Consider the following 20,005-nt stretch of genomic DNA (forward strand, 5'->3'; position numbering starts at 1 on the left):
GGAGCTTTCCGAAAACGCTCTTCAAACCGGAGCCGGGAATTTAAAAACACCGGCTTTGCGTTGTGCGGACAGAAAACATTTCGAAAACGACGAGGTTACAATAATCCTATGATTTCCCTGCTCGAGTTTTACTTAAACACAAATCCCAATAGCCGGTGATTGTTGCGTTTTGGAATTTCTCCGGCGTAGTGTGGACGGAACACATTTGATGCGTTTTCAGAGTGAAACCTGCGTTTTCAAATTCCTCTGGCGTAGGGGTGCGTACCCCTCCCTGGGATGAAGTCTTCTTTGTATTAACGTTAAAAGTTTGTTCACCTCGCCAGTGAGTTATGCCATTCCTTAGTGAGTGCTAGTGGCGCACCCCCTCCTTATAAAAATCCTGGGTCCACCCCTGCAATTGAGTAGTCTGTGTGCGGTCGCCACTGTTGGCCTTGTTTTTCTGCTCGTAGACCAACAATTGAGTTCTTGGTACTAGAACATGTATCGCCTCTGGCCACTTGAATAACAGATCACAGAGGTAAAAAAGGAATGCTGACATTCAGTTCACGGTTCACCTTTCATGTTCACGTTTCGCGCAAATCAGTCCCCCGGGCGTTTAGTTGAAATTAGACTAAAAAAGGTTCTTCAAAAGCAAAGTCTGAGGGAAGAAAATGGGGCGAATTTTCTACAGGCCATTTACAATCCCTTCACCGTCACTTTAAACGATGCAGGAAGGTTATATGGCTAAGAGGGGTCCTAAGATTGAGGGAGAGCGGGAATGCGAGAAGCAGTTTTCGCCTCCCCTTCCCAGTGTATGCCTGCAACACAGGCTAGGAAATTAAAATTGGCGCTGTTGTCAAGCGGGGCTGATGATGGCAGTGAAGTGGACGTGTATTATTTCATCCTGTCTTATCGAACCTACAACGCTACCACGAGCAACAAGATGTAAGAGGAGAACTCAATACTCGAAAACGAAGCACTCAAAACACGAAAATGAAGAACCGGCATCTCGAAAACGAAACACTCAAAAGACAAATCGAAAAACGAAGAGGCTTCAACTCGATATTAAATAAACAGCCCTCCCAGGAGGACCCTGTGAGAACTCGAAAACGAAGTGTGAATTTGTTGAAAGCCAGCAAACTGCCCGGGCAAACTGCATGACTTGAACAGAACGCATCCATTCTCGAATGCTTTTCCTTTTATTGCGAATGCAATCTAAATCTCGATCTCACGCTAGAAACGATTATTTTTCATGTATTAGAATTCGTTTTTATTTTGTTATTTATTCCTGAAGGGCACGGCTGAAATTCAGGCATGGAGCAATCACAGCAAGTAGAAGCGCGCCCTTTTGGCGCCAAAATCCTCTCTGAAATGTGCGTGCGCAATTCTATCCCAAAAGGATCTGGGACTCAGGAAATGTCACTACTCCGTAAACGTTCATTTCAGCGAGCACGCAGCGAGGATTGTCGTGGTCTTTATGTGGTTCTTATCCCAATAAGTCTCTCGAAACCTTTCGAGAACTGTTATTAGGGTCATCAAGATGGATTAACCCCAGTATTTCTTTCCAACGCAACCGTAAAGTTGTTGATCATTCGCGTGAGTTTCATCTCCGACGTGCGGTTTTGTATTTCGAAAAATGTCCGGGGTTATTGGGAATATGCAAGCAGACAGTGTAAGATCACGATCTTACGAATCCATCAACACAAAGGTAACTAGCTTAACTGAGAAAAGAGACTTTTCTTTAAGATTATTACTTTGAAAATCTCTAAACAACTGCTTAGCGTTCTGAAATGCAGTCACCGAGGGACATCTTACGTACTCATTGAGTTAGGGAAGGCAGATGGCTTCAGATCGGGTTGAAAACCTTAATTTATATCAGCTTAAAATTAGGTTTATTCAATCTTGTTGATTTAGCGTGTACTGTGGTATTTGGAATTATATTTTCAACACTGAGTGATTTTTTACGCTAACTTAATGTTGCCCCATTCACGATTCTTCTTTATTTTAACGCAATCGAAAATAAACGTCGAAATTTTTCAAGATCATCGATCTCAGAATAATTCAGCAAGCTGGCATGCATTGTCTGCATAATTAATGATATTTTTTATTTGGGTACAAGTTTCATTTTCTCCACTTCATTCAGTGAATGGAGCCATGAAAAATAAAACCACATGGTTTTAATTCGAATCCTACAATACTATGATGAAGCGAGGAAGCTCAAAGTGAAGGGATAAGGCTTAGTAATTTTCTCCATCATTCATTTATTTAGTAAATTAGCAGCTATGAAACCCACACAGCGGTCAAATGCAAGAGATATTATAATAGGGACTCGCCTGAAAGCGCCGTTGGGCTATTTCTTCGTCCATCTCTTCGTAGATTTCCAAATAAACTGTTTCTATACTTGTGGAATCTTTTATTTTCTGTAGTTCCCAGTATACACTGTATTCAACTCAAGTCTTAATGTTAAAGTTACCTGTGACATTTACGTTTTGAATTTGAATGGTGTGATCGTTTTCAACCAGTTAAAAAATATATATATTTAACCCTGTAACAGGTAAACAGTTACTGCAATTGAAAGTTTGATAAATTAGTCATCGTGGATTTTTTTCCCTTTTGATTTGCTTTGATCAACAGATGAACTGTAACCATCAACATATCAGAAAATCATACTAACATTGTTTTGAAGACAAAACATCCTCTTTAAAAACATTTGCACTTACTACCATTATAAAAGAAGGGGGTCTTTAACTTGCTTTGTGGTACCATGTAAAACAATTTATACCTCAGAGTTTTTAATGAATTTCCAAGGCAATAATTTTGGCAGAACTTCTAGTATCTGTAGAGAAAGCTTGTGGTTTAGGTGACAAATTATTTATTTCTGTGTCTCACACAGCTAATTATGGTGTCCCTAATAGTACAATTAAAATATAAATATCTTTCTTTTAGGCACGCATGGAAACCACTTTTGGAACATCTGCTTTTTCTCCTGTGACAACAATAACACGAGGTAATATTAGAAAAATACCAAAAACTAAACTTTCAATTTCACAATGTCATTTCACTTTCACTAAGACTCTGTACATGAGGTAGAATAACAGTGGCTGGAGTGATGTGTCAGTGGGTACATAAAGTACCTGATGTTCATCAGCTAATTTCTGGCAAAGGATCCGAATCTCCTCAATCACAATTTGGATGCCTTAATTGTTCCACCTCTGCAATTTAATGTTCATGTAATGTTATACAACAAAACAGACATTAATGCCCAGTAAATAAGCGTTGAGAATTTTTACAAGCCATTGATTGAAGCACGGAAAAAGTTAAGTATGTAAAATAATTATTGGAAAAGGAATTCTTGAAAGGGTAAAGTAAAAGGCTCTTAAAAATAGATCTCATAGACTGGAAGTGCGTGGCTTGTCACATCAGACACTGACTCTATGCATGAAGTGGTGGAGAGTTAGGTTTTCTCAATTTATTGAATGCCATTTATTAAATATTGTTTCTAATTTTCATTTCAGTTGATAGTGAACGCGATGCTTCCCTTAAGAGGAATTCTGCTAGTATGACATGTGTCTCCTCAAGTAATAGCACAAGCTTAGGTAGAGAATGCGACATAAATGGTGCAGTTGGTTCAGATCAGGTAAACACGTTTTTGAATCCTTAGAATTCTAATGACTACCAGTATATAAAAACCCAAGGCTGGTTCTGATTTGAGACAGTTTTTAGGATTGTTTGGACTGCTAAATTTGCCAAAGGCACTTGGCAGTAGACCAATTTGAATCTGAGACAGTGCCAAGTGTGAGACAATTGTCTGAGTGCCAATGTATGTAACAATTAACATGTACTGTGCTACCCTCACAATAATGGTATGGTTACCCAAAACTAACATTGAATATTAATCTTTATTTACTGAAAACTTATTTGGTATAAACATTCATTTTTCATTAGCATTGTTAAATTATGGAATGAATTACCAAGAGATGTAGTGGAAGCTAATATACTTTCAGCAGTTTAAATCTAAGCTCAAATTGCACTTAATTATTTAATTGTAATGAAGGACCTTAATTTTAATTTTGATTTTATTGTACTTTTTAAGGGAGTTTTCATATAGGGATAACCTCTTTTAAACTTCCTTCTCTAGTGGCTTCTTTTTTTACCTTATTTTTAGTTTTAATTGTATATGTATTTTGCTTCTGGAATAAAAAAAGTATGTATGTATGAAGAGCTAAGCATTGCTCCAGCGCTTTCATTAGAAGCTGGCTACCACAGGAGCTCTGGCATCTGTGAGTCATCGAGTCATCGGCTGCTTGGCTGTGTTTGTCGACAAAAACTTCAAAAATGAAACTCTTATAATATTTACTGCCTACCTATTTCGCAGTTCAAATAAACTGATAAAATATTTCTTACATTTACCTTGACTGTTCATGTATATAAAAGTGTACACATCCATCAAATATGATTGCAAATTGCAAAACATTCAGCCATTTTCAGCAGTATCATAATAAAACTTAACCTTGCTTTTAAACTATTACCATGTGGTTGGTCGAGAAAAGATGGCAGCAAAGTGCGCACCCATATACAGTCTGGACAGGCTGATTCGTTTACGTTCTTTTGAAAGCAAAACAGGTATTTGAATAAATTTATTTGACTTTGGAATTGTTCTTTCATAAACCTATCGTGTTCTTCTTTGCTTACGGATGAATATCAATTGCACGAAACGAAACGCTTCATTCCAATGATGAAATTTCGGTCGGCCCAACTGATTCTAAGACTATACAGTCTGAAGTCACAGATAAGACCTCGCCATCTTCACAATTTTTGGAAAGTCGTGAGCCACGCAAAGGGCCATCAATTGAAGAAATGAAAGACTTTATTTGTTCATCATTTGGAAATTCATTCCACAATCCTGTTCACGGTTTTAACACTTGCAGAACTTTATGAAGGAAGCTGATGTACTTCGATAACCCAAACAGAGATAAATCATTTGCAGGCAGCAAGCAAAGAAGATCAGTTCCAGCATATATTCATCATCGACTTTACTAACTTTGATGCCCAGAAAGCTGGAAATCTTATTCCTGAAAGTTTAAATTTCAAAATTTTCTGGGGAAACATGTCCCCAGACCTGCCTAGCAAAGGTTATATACCCTGAGCCGCCTACTTTTATGCTGGCAGACATCTACTTCAAATGTTATTGAAAGCACTGTGCTCTTGTTTGTTTTTAGGGAAGTTTTGATGCAGTGTGCTTTAAACGCCATCACAGAACATCATCAACAATATCCGCTCGCTCTCATCATTCCATTTCAAGTTGTACAGAGGAAGATGAAGAGGTTTGCGTGGTGTTATTTGCAAAATAATCCAAATCGTTATAGTAAGCTCATAACATGTATGTTGAATGGAACTGCTGTCATTGAAGTTCATTTAATCAAAGCATGTTAATTTTGGTTCATGTAAAGTCGTCTGAGTAAAGTTTTGAACAGGATAAACAGTATTAATTGGCAGGCGGGCTAGACCAATAAATTTATAAGCATTCCAACACTTGCCACAGGTTATACCTCATCATATTATTAATTTTTCAAGTGAGACTTGCATAATTAATATTAAAAAACTGACAGACCAAGACTTGGACGTATACGTACATGTGTGGATTTTGAAAAGGACCTGCTAAAAGTTTAGTTGTAGCTCAAATTCATTGTTACCCCTAATAATTACCAATCATATTTCCAAACATTTACAGGACCTCCCTCCAGTGAGATAAGTAGCCATCTGGGGGCATTAAAACAGTATTTTTAAAGGTGTCAATAAAATGGAGCCAGAAACTTTCCATACCCTCCCTAGGGAAGGTTTTTTTTTTGTTTGTTTGTTTGTATGAAACCCCTTCTCCCAACCCACTAGAAATTCTTGTTTAGCATAACTATTTTCTCTAAAAACTTTGGTCTTTAATGCCCCCCCTCCCCCCTCCTCCTTGCAATTTCCAGTGACCTTCCTCCTTCTTTGCACTGGGAGTGGTTATTCCTGGAGCGGCACATTAAGAAATTATGTAAATTACATGCAAATTATATGCAATATCCAACAAACTTTTGTTTTTGTGAACTTCAGGCAGTTGTGTTGTTTGTGGATGAACCATCATCAAAGCTGTTCTGCATATTGTGTCAACGAGTGTTTAAAGATCCTGTTATTACATCATGTGGGGTAAGACTGTTTTCTGCTACAAAAGTCCTCTAATGGCAGTCTGATAATTAATAAAAAATCTGGTAATTAATTTAGCGCAGAACTATGTTATTCCCTATCTCATAATGATTGAACAAGAGTATGAACGCCTAATTAAGCCTGAATCAGAATTTAAATTTGCTTTTAGGTGAGGATTGAACTCCCTTTCAGCTCTCTGTCAGTGAATGAGTTTAATTTCTTTAATTAAGGCTGGTTTTCACTAGCGACAAAGTCCACTTGGAGTTGTAGTCATAAGAGCACCTATGACCTAGTGAAAATAAAAAAATCAGAGTTGCAAGCGGTTGATTTGGGGGAATCAGAACATTTCCATTTTCTTGAGATTCCTTCCACAACTGTGGTCAATGTAAACTAAATTGTCCGAGTCCAAAGCAGAAGCGGAAGGACCTACATACCAATTATAAGGCTAGAGATCTTTTGCACTGACTATCTAGTTGTCATAAGATTTTAAGCATCACAAGCCTTGGAGTCATAAGCTTCAGATTTATTTTTGCTAAGATCATATTACTCTGTGCTTCTGATTGCATCAACAACTCTGACTGCAACTTTGTCACTTGTGAAAACCAGCATTTGGTATATTCAGCAAATTGATAAACCAAAAATTGCTTGGAATGCAACATATTTAGTTAAAAGTACTTATGAGTAGATTTTTTTACCTGTGTTTTAATTTTAAATTTTCCTTTTTGTTTTGTTTCGCTTAGCACACCTTTTGTCGAACTTGTGTTCTTTCAAGAGCATCAGAAAAGTGCCCGGTTGATGACAACAAACTCTCAATAGTTGTTGTTAACCTTGCAGTGAGTAATTCTTGTATTTTTATTTTCTATTTCAAATAATCCTGTAGTTGTCTACGCAGTGGCTAGAAGTTGGTAGGCTTGCTAATTGTATTATTATCCTTTTCTTGTCAGGTGTCTGAGCAGATTGGTGAATTGTACATCCATTGTAAATATGGCTGTAAGCTTAAGTCAACAGGATCCCCAACAGATTATGAAGTAAATCCTTCTGGGTGCCCTGTGACAGTCAAACTCTCTAACAGACAGTAAGTCATGACTCTTTGTAACTCATACTGTAAATCAATGTATGTTTGTACAAACGTGTAATAATCCACTTTTTTTTTCAGTGAACATGAGAGGATCTGTCAGTATGCTCCAACTCAGTGTCCAAACAGTTTGCAATGTCCTACTTTGCTCAAAATGGTAAATTCTTTCAAGTGCAAAGACTAGTTATTATTACATACTTTTGGTAGATGAGTTTTCCATGTAGGATTGCATACATGTATATTTTGACTGGTTAAGCGTGGCAGGTAATTTAGCAGTAAGTTATCTTTATTACATGTCCTTATAACTACTAAATATACTTAATAAAACTATTTTTTATATGGCTTGTGTTTGTCGCCAATATCATTAACACTCTGATTGGCTCATTGTAGGGCGTTAATCTCCCTTAATGCCCACAGGCCAATTAGGGGCCTTTGAAAATAAAGCAAAAAGCCATATAATAGACAACTTATTAACGTCAAACGTTTGGTCCTTACAGGAAAATCTCAAACCTTGACCTCGCCTTATTGACCTCACTATCCCTCGGTCAATACAGCAAGGTTTCAGTTTGAGATTTTCCCGTGAAGACCTCGCTCTGAGTTAATAAGTAGTTATTAAAGGTGTTAAGGTCACTATATGAATGTAGAAAATGGTCATCTGTGGGCTATGTTGCTGGAAACCTTATCACACTGATGATAATGATCATAATCTTTCTAAATCTTTTTTGTGTGAAACTTTCTCAAATAGTTAGCATCTTTTACTGCAGGTAAGTTGAAGCAATCTTTACTTTTTCTGATGAAATGGCTGTAGCTGTTGTCCTAATCCATTTCATTCATTGACACATATTCTGATTGCGTGTTCTGTGTATGTACCAGTGCACGTATTTACTGATTACTGCATAACTCTGTCAACATCAACTAGGATCTTGAAGATCATTTACAAGTTTGTGAACACATGAGATGTCCACACCAAAAATATGGGTAAGCGATTCATCAAATATGCAGATCAAATTGATTTAGACTGCTGACAGTCTGTTTTTCTCCCGAAATGAGGCAGGGATTGTGAGAAAGGCCTTTCAGACTAGAAGGGATTGGCATGAGACATGGGTGTGGCACAACCCTGGCCCTTTTTGTCCATACCACCCTTTTGTGCTCATACTCACAGGTTAACACTCATTTGACCCTTAAAGTACATGTAAAGGCCAGCTGCTGGCAGTCTAAATTGATTACAATAGACAAATATCCCGGCTTTTCATTACACAGGTCGTTTTTCATATGGGTCCAAGCCTAGAGTTTAATTTAGTGTTCAGTTTCAAAATCAGTCAAAGTTATTGTGTACTTTTACAATTTAAACATTTCTTTTGTAGCATTTTGCATTTGAAATTGTACCCTTATTTCAGCATGTTGTGGCTCCTTCTGGAGTTATCCCACAGAATTACATGTACCTGCTTGATTCCAAAGTGATATAATTATATTGTTGTTTTGTAATCTTTTAATTTTAGATGTCACATGGAGGGCAATCATAAAGAGGTTCGACTTCATCTTGAGACATGCAAGTTTGAAGCTGTCAAGGTATACTGCCATGTATGTTAATGACAAAGAAGCATTGTACAAACGTCTTGTCTACAAATTTGATCTGTTTTCTTTTGTTCCCTCTGGCTTACATTGGTTGATATGAAAATTATTTCCAGGCCATAGTGATTACATGTAAGTCAACTGGGAACAGAATGCTATAATCATTAGCATGAAGATATTTAAGTAACGGCCATTAGTACTAGGGTGAGCGAAGCTTGTACATGTACAGATTATTATTTCCTAGTCAGACTAGTCAAAGTTACATTGTATGAAGTAAATTGCATATTTTTAACAACTTTTGGCAGGAATTTCTGCAACATACTGACAAGAGAATGGAAGAACTCAAAACAACACTGAAAGATAAAGATCAGGTAACAAACGGTACAAAAATAGGACAGTTTTCATTAAACTTCACATTTTGAACTTTTTAAACTACAGTTTACTAGGTTTATTTGGTGAAATTGTTTTCAGGAAATTGTCTTTCTCAAAGCCATGATTCTGAAGTTGACAGAACGAGTTGATAGAATGGAAAAAACTGTCGACATCAGAATAGGTAAGTACGAAGGGTTATTCTTTGGTTGCATTTGCTATTGTAGTTAGGTTAAGTCTGCATACGAGCCAAGTGGCCCATTAGGCCAGAGCTTATCCCGGTTTCTGTAGCATGAAGCGACTAGGAGTATTTCTACTCCCCCCTGGATGGGATGCTAGTCCATTGCAGGGTTACCCCCAGCATTAAATTCGCTGGTATCCATTTATACACCAGGGTGGAGAGAGGCACTGAGAGTACAGTATCTTTCCCAAGAACACAATACGATATCCCCGACCAGGGTTCGAACCCGGACCGCACAATCCAGAGTTTAGCGCACTAATCATGAGGCCACCGCACCACCAATACTTTCTATCGTAATCAGTGTAAATTCATCCTGAAACTTTCTCTGTACTGTTACTTCATTAGATCTTTTGGATGAGAGCCAAACAAAGCTGTCCTCAGATTTATTGGATTCAAGGCAAAGCATTTCACAAATCCAGGTATAAAATACTTGTGTGAAATGTTTTTGTAAGGCCTGTACTATTTTTAAAGTTTTCATGTAATTATTTACGTCTGTCGAAAAATTCTCCGGCAAATTATCTTAAGACAGATATTATTTTAATTCCAAATACAAAGGTGAAAATTAGCTATCTTGGTTCACTTTCTCCGAGAAATACTTAAGCGAAAATGGAAAAAAGTTACTTTCATTTTATTTCATTATTTTGCAAAATATGGCTAAGGAACTGTACAAATGCATAGCCTGTTTCCTTGTGACTTAAAAACTCATTGTTCTCTTTCCCTTAGGCTACAGTTTCAACTTATCATTCTATAAAAACACTTACTGACACGTTTAAAGGATTTTTTTTTGTATAACTGTGAGGGCCAATCTTTTCTTTTCTTGTGTTGAACAGACTGACTTGGCAAATGTAGAGGCGAGGCTGTGGGGTGTTGGAAGTAAGTCATATATCGTTTATTTTTGTTTTTCGTTTGCGCAACCTACCCAAACTTTGGAGCTCAAGCCAGAAATCTCAGTATGACAATTCTATTTCTAGGAAATAACACTATCTTGGTTGAAGTAATTTTTAGTAATGTGTGTATTTTCTTTCAGCGTTCGATATCCAGCCGTTATTCAAGTGCAAAGGAACTTTTGTTGGTCACCAGGTAAATATTGTAAAAGTAGCGTTGATTTTAATACCTTGGCATTACAACAGAAGGTATTAATTCTCTAACTTGCCACAACTTTCCATCAAAAAGAAATATGCCTCATCCATTCTTACCTAGAGTAATAACGGACACCATATTCCCTTCTACTCTCTAGGGTCCCGTGTGGACATTGTGTACTCATGGTGAATGGCTTTTCAGTGGCTCATCGGACAAGACCATTAAGGTAATGTTTAGATTCGGCTTAGACGATTTAAAGTGCGCGTGATTCCTAGCTGTAGTATCCAACAATGACGTTATTTTGGCTCGTCAAACAATTATTTTTCCATGGTGTCAGGGAGCCCTGTAGTAGCCCGCTACTCCAAGAGCTTCCAATAAAGAATTAAAACCTGTTGTGAAACACGCAAAATTAATTTGTTATTTTTGAGTCGTTGGTCGAACCACGTCTTCGACAATTCAGCATTTTTTGTTCGCTTTCCAAGTTCTTATCCGATAAACTTCTCATTGAAAAAGAGGAAAATCCATGTAACCCGCAGTTTACATTCTTATCTTTCGTGTTTCAAAAGGTTGTAAAGTGCATTTTTTTCTCTCTTATGGGAATTTTCTACTTTTGTTTTTGAAGGTGTGGGACACATTGACAACCTACAAATGCGTGAAGACGCTAGAGGGACACAGTGGAATCGTGCTGGCTTTGTGTACACACGAGTAAGTCGCGCTTTGGAAAGTGGCAAAAATGATTCTCTGCTTTTAGCTTTGCGTTTCGTGAGCTATGTAAGTGGCTCACAGAACAAACGTGGCGTGCTCTAACGAATGGAAGGGATGAAGCGTTTCAGACCAGTCAGGTGTGAAAGCTAAAAGAAATCAACTTTTGGTTTTCGCGACTTTTCCCGCGCCTGCCAGAAGTGACGTGTTTTCCTGCGTTTAGAGCACAGCATGTTTTCCCACGCCTTACACCGCTTACAAATTTTTCTGCGCTTGTCAAGGGCTTTCAAGCTTCATCCAGGGGTTCAGTTAGTTGGGGCGCAGCGCGAAAAATGCCGTACACGGCTGAGCAAAACCAACTAACTGAACGCCTAAAAGAGGCTTAGGACTTTCATATTTTCCCGCGATTTCCCCCTGATGTTTCCCGCGCTTACCGTCGCTGGTCAGCTGCTTATTTCTGGATCGAACTCTGATTGGCTCATTACTTTTTCTGCCACGGTGATTGACTGTTTGCCTTATTTCCACCTTACCAACATCTCACCTTCTTTGCCTGTTTTGTGTTACAGCAAAAAGCTCTACAGTGGATCAGCAGACTGCACTATAAACGTACGTGGCTTAGTTATGAGAATATACAGATAATATTCCCGTACCCGATGCAGCCTGTCAGAAAAACTGAAGTTCCGTCATGTCACTGAGCTGAACTGGAAATCCCCTTCTCTTAGGGACGGACCAAGGGTTGGGGTTGGGCAGTTACCGTCAAAAAATCCTGGACAGCAAAAACTGCTGAAAAAAAATCGTGCGACAGGAGCCACGGGGAAAAAAATCGAGCATGTCCTTTCTACTATTTAGGTCCTGTTTTTTGGCATGAAAAAAGTTATTGTACAAGCTTTTGCCCACCAGAAAAAATCATGCACGACGTAAGGGCGAGAAAAAAAATTCATGTCCCGGAAAATTGCCCAAATTAATTGCCCAACAACCTTGGCACACTCAGTTCTAACTGCCATTAAAATCTCCTCAAATTATCTAGAGAATGTAAACTGTGCGTAAAATGAGTATAACTGAATGTCATGACTTACATGTAAATTCTCTCAACTATTACTATGAGAATTGTATGGAGACGATTTAAGAGAACTTGCATAATGATATCAACGTTTCCGTTTCGATGTCAGGTTTGGTGCCTGGAGGCTCTTGAACTGCTTGACTCTATTCGTGGTCACGAAAACCCGGTCTGTACGTTGGTAACAAAGAGGAACATGCTGTTCAGCGGATCGCTCAAGAAAATCAAGGTATGTAGACTGTTCCACCAGTCTGTGTTCGAGAACTGAAGTCGAATTGCACTGTGCAGGATGGAGGACATTTCAGTTCGAAATATGGTTTCTTTTGTCTTTTCCGTATTTATGTTACTGTGAGTCGTGGGTGTAAAAATGTACGTTTGTGTTTTCAAAAGCAAAGATTCATAACATTTCAAGAACTTGTTCAATGATAGCCTGCAAGCAGGCTCACTTTGGACCACAAGCGCGAGCCGCGTAGCCGTTAGCGCAGAATCGAGCAACGAGCCCGCGAGACGAGAAAGTGCCTCCTCACCAGACTCCACCCCGTCTTATCGCTTCGCTCTTAGCCTCTGGCGCGTGTGACTTAAAGGTGAACTCAACGGTGAGCCTGGTCGCAGGCTAGTTCAATGATTAAATAGTCGAACTGATCTTTTGCGTCCTCTCCTTGCCAGTTTCCGAGGACGAACGGTATTTAGTTGATGTTTTCACAATCTGTGGTTTTGCCGGTTCCAGGTGTGGAATCTCCAGACCATGGAGCTCATACAGGAATTGACAGGCCTCAATCACTGGGTGCGAGCGTTAGTTGCCTCAGAAAGGCACCTCTTTAGTGGGTCCTATCAGACTATTAAGGTACGTCTTCAGAATGTGCCCAATGCGTATTCAACAAGCAAACAAGATCTTCCTCAGGGCAATTTTGATTGGAATTTGTTGTCATATGTTTTCTGACTCGCCTGCCTACTCAGCACTACATTACTAGTAACACAGTTTTCTGAATGAGACCGATATTTCCTTTGGTTTTTCAGTTATGGGACCTAGACACTCTAGAGTGTGTTCGAGTTCTTCAGACATCTGGAGGCAGTGTATACTCCTTGGCGGTCACCAAGGAGTACATCGTGTGTGGAACATACGAGAACCAAGTTCAGGTAACACATTTAGAGCAGTTTTCACAAATTGTGGGTGTCGAAAAACAAAAACCAAAGCTTTTACCTGTCCAGTCACAAAGGAAGCAGACAATCCGGTGAACCAATCAAAACCTCTTAGCAAATGTGTGTAGGTGACGCTAAGCGCGGGAAAACGTGTTCGAGCGAGTCACGATTGGTTTGATTGGTTGAGAAAGTGGCGCGAGTATTTTTGCACCAATCAGAAAGAGTAGTAATGCAACACCAAGGCCAAACCGCTCTACCCGAACGAACGAAGCAAGTGCACTGTCGGTAAATCTTCGTGGCAGTTTTCAAAGAATTCCGAAAGTTATTGACCAATCAAATTTAACACGAGTAGTCACGAGCATGCCAAAACCACGGTGCCATACATGTACGGTTTCCATTGGTTTTAGGACTTTGGGCAGAAAATGTTACAAAAATGCATCCGTAAACCAATATAAGAAGGGACAAAACTGATCATTGAGATTCTTCACGAAGCCTTATTTTTGATTAGTAGTTGTCTTAATTTAAAAGCTTGATAAACTTTTCTCTTTCCATAAGGTGTATGATGTCAACACACACAAACATTTGGAGACGCTCAATGGTAAGTTGTGATACTTCTTCCTTCAAATAACAAATTTTTCATCGTGTTGCACTTTCATTATTGTTACTGAAAATGTTAGACTGCGAGCAGTCTCTTTCTTTTCCTAGCGTGCGACGCGAAATCTCGAATGCGAAGCACAAGAAGAACGTTCGAGCAGCGAGATGCGCAGGCGCGGAAAGAAACAGATTGCTGTCTCGTCCCTTCTCATATTTTCCCCTAATTTGCATAATTTTTAACTTTTCCAATCGCGCGTAGGATTTCGGGAACAAAAACCAGCTGCTCGTAGTCGGTGGAAAAGTTGACATTTTTCCAGTTTGGGGCATTCCGCTCTATCTCTGCCGCCGTCAAAACATTCCGGTCCAGGTTATTGTTGTTGGTTATGTACGTTGTTTCACAGGTTTTCGTAGAGAAGACTTGATGGCCCACATTTGAAAACAGGGAAAACGTCGCTCAAAACATTCTTTTATGGAAATCCGATGTCAGATTTCTTTGCAAAAGTGAATTTCTGAACAGTTCATTAACCTAGCGATACCTGAAAAACGATTTTCCTGATAGAATTGAGGCTTGGAAATTCGCAAATAACAGTATTGAAGTGCCATGAAAATGCGACTGTATACTTACCGCTTCATCTATTTACCTCAAATGTGGTCAATAATTTGTTTCAATCTCCAGATTTCTTTAGTTTGAAAACGTTGAACATTTCCAATCTATAATATTTCGGAAATTGTGTGAGGTACAGTTTTACAACCTTTTAACTATCCATGTGGTTGGCCAAATTTCACCGTCACCGTCGTCAAATTATCAGCTCTCTTTCAGCAAAGTCGCGAACGCCTTCGACAGTTATTTCCAGTTCACTGTAAAATGGGATGTTTACGAGACATTTAAAATGTTGCGAGAAAAAGGAAAATTATACCCCTTTTGATGCGTTTATTGACTTGCTTACACTAATGGCCGTCCGTTTTCTGTTCTGTAACACCCTAAATTATCGAAATGTTTTTATCTGTTGTATTATAGGACACATCATGCAAAATACAGCGAAATGAAACTGTATTGCCAACTATTTTACAACACTTCATTTTATCCTTAGCCGTCATTCTGTTAAATAACATTTCGCCGAAGGTTTAGTTGTTCGAAAACGTCACACTTTTACAGTCATCCCTTCGGCAACCTTTATTTCGCTCCTTCCGCCATCATTCGCCGGGTTGTGGAAGAACTCTTTACAAGACATAGTTCGCCTGTTACTTTGTTCCATATCGCTCGTCGTATCATTTGGAGTATGTTCATAACCGAACGCCTGTACTGTTCGCGCAAGTTCTCATTTGCTCGGCGAACTGGCTCTGCATTTTCTGTTTATTTTGCTTCTCGTTTGCTGTTGACAGTGGTAGTTTATTTTCGCGTTCACTGATCAACAAAATGCCATCTTCTGCCGCTAGTCCGCTCGGCGTTGTTCTTTTCGATCGTGTGGAAGAATGCGACATTCTAATTTGCGTTTTTCGGTGGTGTTTTGAATCAGTTTAAAACATACGTTCTCTTATTCCAAGCGAGGTTTGGATGTGGCTTTTTCGAGCGATTCCTCAGCGATTTGAATTCTCTTATCATTGTTGTGTCGCCGTGAAATAAGCAACAGCTTAATTACATGAGCGATTGAAAATTATCTGTGCGGTTGGCCGGGCCTTACAGAATTTTTAAAAACTAGATTTTTATATCGTGTTTTCAAGCAGTACATCAACATCACTTTAATTCCAAAACAATTTATTTCGGTTTTTGCTCAAACAAAATTGAGTTTCGACCTGTTTCTGCATTTGAGCATGAAACGAAACAACATTAAAAGATAATATATTTTATGATGGCAATATCTTATTTGCTTCATCGATACTCTTGTCACTGATCTAAAGACGATCTTCGCCAGAATCTATGGTTCCTACGGTTAGTGTTTGGAAGCAGTGACTCGTTTTGAAGGACGAACGCTTAACATACACTTGCGATACAAACTGCATCTTGAAATAGGAGCGCTTAACATACATATTTGCTAGCGAACGAGCAGTCAAACTGCTCATTAAAAAAAAAAATTCATTGCATTGTTTTCGCATTCTATTCAGTTTCATCGTCAAGAAGTGATTTCAAAAAAAAATAATAATAATCACATCAAGGGAAACAGACTTGGTACCTGTGTATGTGTCCAACGTTTTTGTATTTATTTCGGGTCACTCTGCCCGCTGTTATTTCCCTGTTGGTCGTTATTTTTCATTCTGTCGAACAATATTTCATAGAAATCCAGGGGTTTGAAGATGTCGATCACAAGCGCACTGATCTCTTCCTCGGACAATTTCTTGGCATTTTCAGTCAGGGAGGCGCTGTGATTTTGGATGAAGTAGTGGGCACTGCTTGTGGACATGACTGTATGCGATGAACTTCGTTGCCTTCCACTCGGGCCAAGATCGGTATTGGTGTTTATCTTGTCTACGACTTTGATAGCTGGTTCGCTCGAAGACTTTTGCCTTTGAAGCTGTGGATGTTCCTGTTTTGAACTGACAACAGTTTTCGTTGATGGATGTGTAGTTTGTGCCCTGGCTCTCGACTCCGCTGGAATCTCCCTCTTCTTGTTCCAGTGCTCCTCGTTCATAGCCGATTTCTCTTCCATTTCTCGTTTTCTCTTCCTCTTTTCTTTCTTCACGGAGCTGCGATAGCTGTAGCAAGTCGAAGGCCTTTCTTGTTTGCCGCGTGTTATATAACACGAAGTGTCACGTGTGTTTGACTTCTTAACTACGCAGTAAATGGAAAACAGCCCACAGTGAATGAGAAAAACAACTCCTTTAAAGGCTATGGGTAGCGTGGCGTGTAACTCAAACACGTTATACGTGTTTAACTCGTGCGTTTTTCACGTGTCGCGCACGTGTTGTGCACTCTTTACGCGTTTGGGAGGAAACTACTACCTTTCCTCTTGTAACTTGTGTGCGGTCAGGCCGAGTGTTTTCGAGCTCTCTGAAATTTGAAATAAGCTCCCCGTGTGCTTTACCGAGGCGAGGCAGTAATCTACACGTGGTCAACGTATGTTTTTTTTGTCTTGGCAGGTCACGTGGGTACTGTATATGGTCTCGCTGTGCTGAGTGCTCCAGGACAGACCCGTTTATTCAGTGCTTCTTATGACAGATCACTCAGGGTAATTTGAAAAAGTTATTCTTGTTTTAATGGAGTGGTTTCACGCCTTGTTTTTGTAAGTTGTAGCATTGACTTGTTTGCTTATGTAACAATCAAAACGAGCTGACGATTTTTGGAGGAAATTTTACTGTGAAATTTTCCTGGACAGTTGCGAAAACTCTGTGATACAGGTAGTAATTCTCATGAGAATTCTTTTCATCTTCCGACTGCCAAGCACCATACAATTCATTTGTTTATGAACCAATCGGGTGCGAGTAGATAATCCTGCATGTGTCCGGAACAGCCATTAGCCGGAGTAATAAATTCATAGTTTAGGAAATTATGATGGAGATGATTGCGTGACTGACAGATAAGTAACACAAGTCAGCTACACTCTTTGACTAGAATCTTCTTTCCCAGGTCTGGAATTTGGAGAGCTTCACTTGTGTCCAGACTCTACTCCGCCATCAAGGGAGCGTGGCCGCTCTGGCTGTCACAAAAGGAAGAATATTTTCTGGAGCTGTGGACAGTACAGTGAAAGTAAGCTATTCACATCGCTTAGCCCATAGTTAATAGAGGGGAATGGTTATGAAACCCGACAAAGTTCTTTGTGGTATGTTTTTGTTCGCTTGTTTGGCCTTGACTGTGCACAAAACACAATAGTTGTTTACTCCGGACTGAGGAACTAACCATTAGAAACGTTTTGGTTACGTAATTTATTCATAGTGTATGAGCGCAAAACAAAAGGTTGTGCACGGTCGTGGACCTTCCAACATAAATCTTGAAATCTTTGTTTGCTCCTTTGATGTTTGCCGGACTTCATAACGAGTCCCCTCTATTAATTATGCTTAGCCCTAATGATTGTAACTCAGCCTGCCGGGATCGGTCCTCCACCGAAAAGGAGATTGTTCCTCCTGTGATGTACTTTAATTACTGGTGTCATTGTGTTTGTGTGCCATTAGGGACCTTAAGCAAACTACGACAACAACGGCAACGACAGCGAAAACACCACCAAACAAACGGTTTAACGAGCGAAACAATGGCTGTACACGTGCGTTATAAATCTTTGTACATTTCTTTGCCGTCCTCTGCAAAACAACAACGTGAAATGACTAAGTTCTCCGTATTTTAGAGAATGTGAACGACAGCGGCTAATGTTTCGTATTTATATGAAATTCAACGCTGGCATTGCATATTAAGCTCAAGTAACTTCTGAGACCGATACGCGTACTGAACAGATCTGGATGATTGCGAAATTCAAAGGTGAATTATAAATCCTTGTTTTACTAGGCATCGTCCTTGGCGTCGCCGTCGTCTTTGCTTAAAGGTCTCTAATATCAGGCATACAACTTGATGGTCGTAAAGTTACTATTGAAAGAAAGGATATATATGGCGTGATACTTCTTCTTCTTCGGCTTGAAGTAAGGCTTTTGTAATTTATGCTGATTTGAAATTCTTCTTTTGTCTCCCAGGTTTGGCAGTGAAGTGAAATTGAAGCTATTTGACCAAGCGAAATTCAAGGCTCCCCAGGCTGTCATGAGTTGTTGGCGTGGGTTTTGCCTTCGGTGAACATTCTTCTAAGACGACTTCAAAGAGGACCAATGAGATATACCTCTGAAAATGTGAACATGGAGGTGTACTAGTGGCTGGCAATAAGACAAAGTGTGAATATTACTGTCGTTGAAAGCTTTTTCTATGCTAGAGACAAAATGAAAAAGACGAATTACTCAACCTAAGTTGACGATCACGTTCCTCACAAAGTGGATTCTAATCATAACAGACATCAGGATACTGGAATTTCTAACGCATGTGTGGAATGTGAAGCCCCAGCCAAACGATCGCAACATTTAAACGCAACACATCGAAACATTGTTGGGCGAAACATGTTGCACGTGTTTGGCCACCCTGTTGGGACGTGTTGCGCCATGTTGGGTATTGAAAATTGAACTAGTGCGCATGCCCTGGCGCAACATTGTTGCACGAACCTGGCCAAACGACTACAACTTCATACAACATCCACAAATGTTGCATGAAAAATTTGACCATTTTCAAATTTGAGCCAACAACACCCAACATGCCGCAACATGTCGCAACAGGGTGGCCAAACGCGCGCAACATGCTGCGCCCAAGAACGTCGCGATATGTTGGGTTGAAATGTTGTGATCGTTTGGCCGGGGCTTGACCAAAACATTTTTTCTTTTTTTTTTTTTCTCGCTTTTGTTTGCGCTTGTTTGCTTTCTCGCTCAGCAATCAACGAAAGAGAAGTGGGCTTTGCTATTAACTTAGAACTACGTGATCGAGCTCTAGTAGAATAGTCGACTTGGCATTACCTAAGAGAAACAGAGCTTATTCTCAATCTATCGTCACTCACTCAGGGACCCGTATAAAGACAGAACCTGGGCACGAGAACTTTGCGAACAATTTGCGGGCAAGTTGATATTTTGGATCATTCTCGATCGAGTTTCAATCAAGAACTGAATGTCAAATCAGAAAATATGCGTTCTCTATGGGGTTTGTTATTTCTTGCGGCAGTTTTTTTGTGTCAACAGCAGAACTGACGATGATAAAATAATTAAAATGACTTTGTAATTTTCTTTCTTTATTTGGCATCAAACTTGCGTCACAATCAATCTCAGTGTTCTTTTCTTTTCTTTTTCGTGTATTATTTTTTGCCAAAAGTTGATTGTCAGAGTTGCAACTCTTTTTGCAAGGTTATTTTGGCCTTTCATTTACGCCATATGTATATACCAAGTTGTGAAGACTTGAAAATAATATATCTCGTTCAAGTGTAATATATATATATGAAAGAAAACATTTGGCTCTCTTAATTAAACAGCAGAGAAATTTACCAGACTAGTGGAGGGAATATGT

The 20,005-nt window shown here is 39.3% G+C and overlaps 1 protein-coding gene across 1 annotated transcript; it reads left to right on the top strand.

The window, feature by feature from the left end:
* Positions 1–1,322: 1,322 nt before the first annotated feature.
* Positions 1,323–19,696, top strand: LOC145489020 (E3 ubiquitin-protein ligase TRAF7-like). Its single transcript, XM_081467907.1, has 25 exons — positions 1,323–1,687; positions 2,926–2,986; positions 3,495–3,616; positions 5,199–5,303; positions 6,073–6,165; positions 6,903–6,995; positions 7,107–7,237; positions 7,319–7,394; positions 8,157–8,215; positions 8,737–8,806; positions 9,115–9,180; positions 9,281–9,362; positions 9,765–9,838; positions 10,250–10,292; positions 10,447–10,499; positions 10,657–10,725; positions 11,122–11,204; positions 11,768–11,807; positions 12,371–12,487; positions 12,986–13,102; positions 13,276–13,395; positions 13,954–13,996; positions 17,068–17,156; positions 17,555–17,674; positions 18,607–19,696. Exons 1-25 carry the CDS (start codon positions 1,616–1,618, stop codon positions 18,616–18,618), a joined length of 2,010 nt encoding a protein of 669 aa, XP_081324033.1. The 5' UTR covers positions 1,323–1,615; the 3' UTR covers positions 18,619–19,696.
* The last annotated feature ends 309 nt before the right edge of the window (positions 19,697–20,005 follow it).

This window comes from Orbicella franksi, chromosome 6 (assembly GCF_964199315.1).
Source record: "Orbicella franksi chromosome 6, jaOrbFran1.1, whole genome shotgun sequence".
Classification (NCBI taxonomy): domain Eukaryota; kingdom Metazoa; phylum Cnidaria; class Anthozoa; order Scleractinia; family Merulinidae; genus Orbicella; species Orbicella franksi.

Excerpts from the sequence above, each read along its gene's own strand:
- LOC145489020 (XM_081467907.1), top strand. The coding sequence starts at position 1,616 with ATGTCCGGGGTTATTGGGAATATGCAAGCAGACAGTGTAAGATCACGA. Across the intron at positions 1,688-2,925 it reads ACGAATCCATCAACACAAAG|GCACGCATGGAAACCACTTT; the intron begins GTAACTAGCTTA and ends TCTTTCTTTTAG. Across the intron at positions 13,997-17,067 it reads ACATTTGGAGACGCTCAATG|GTCACGTGGGTACTGTATAT; the intron begins GTAAGTTGTGAT and ends TTGTCTTGGCAG.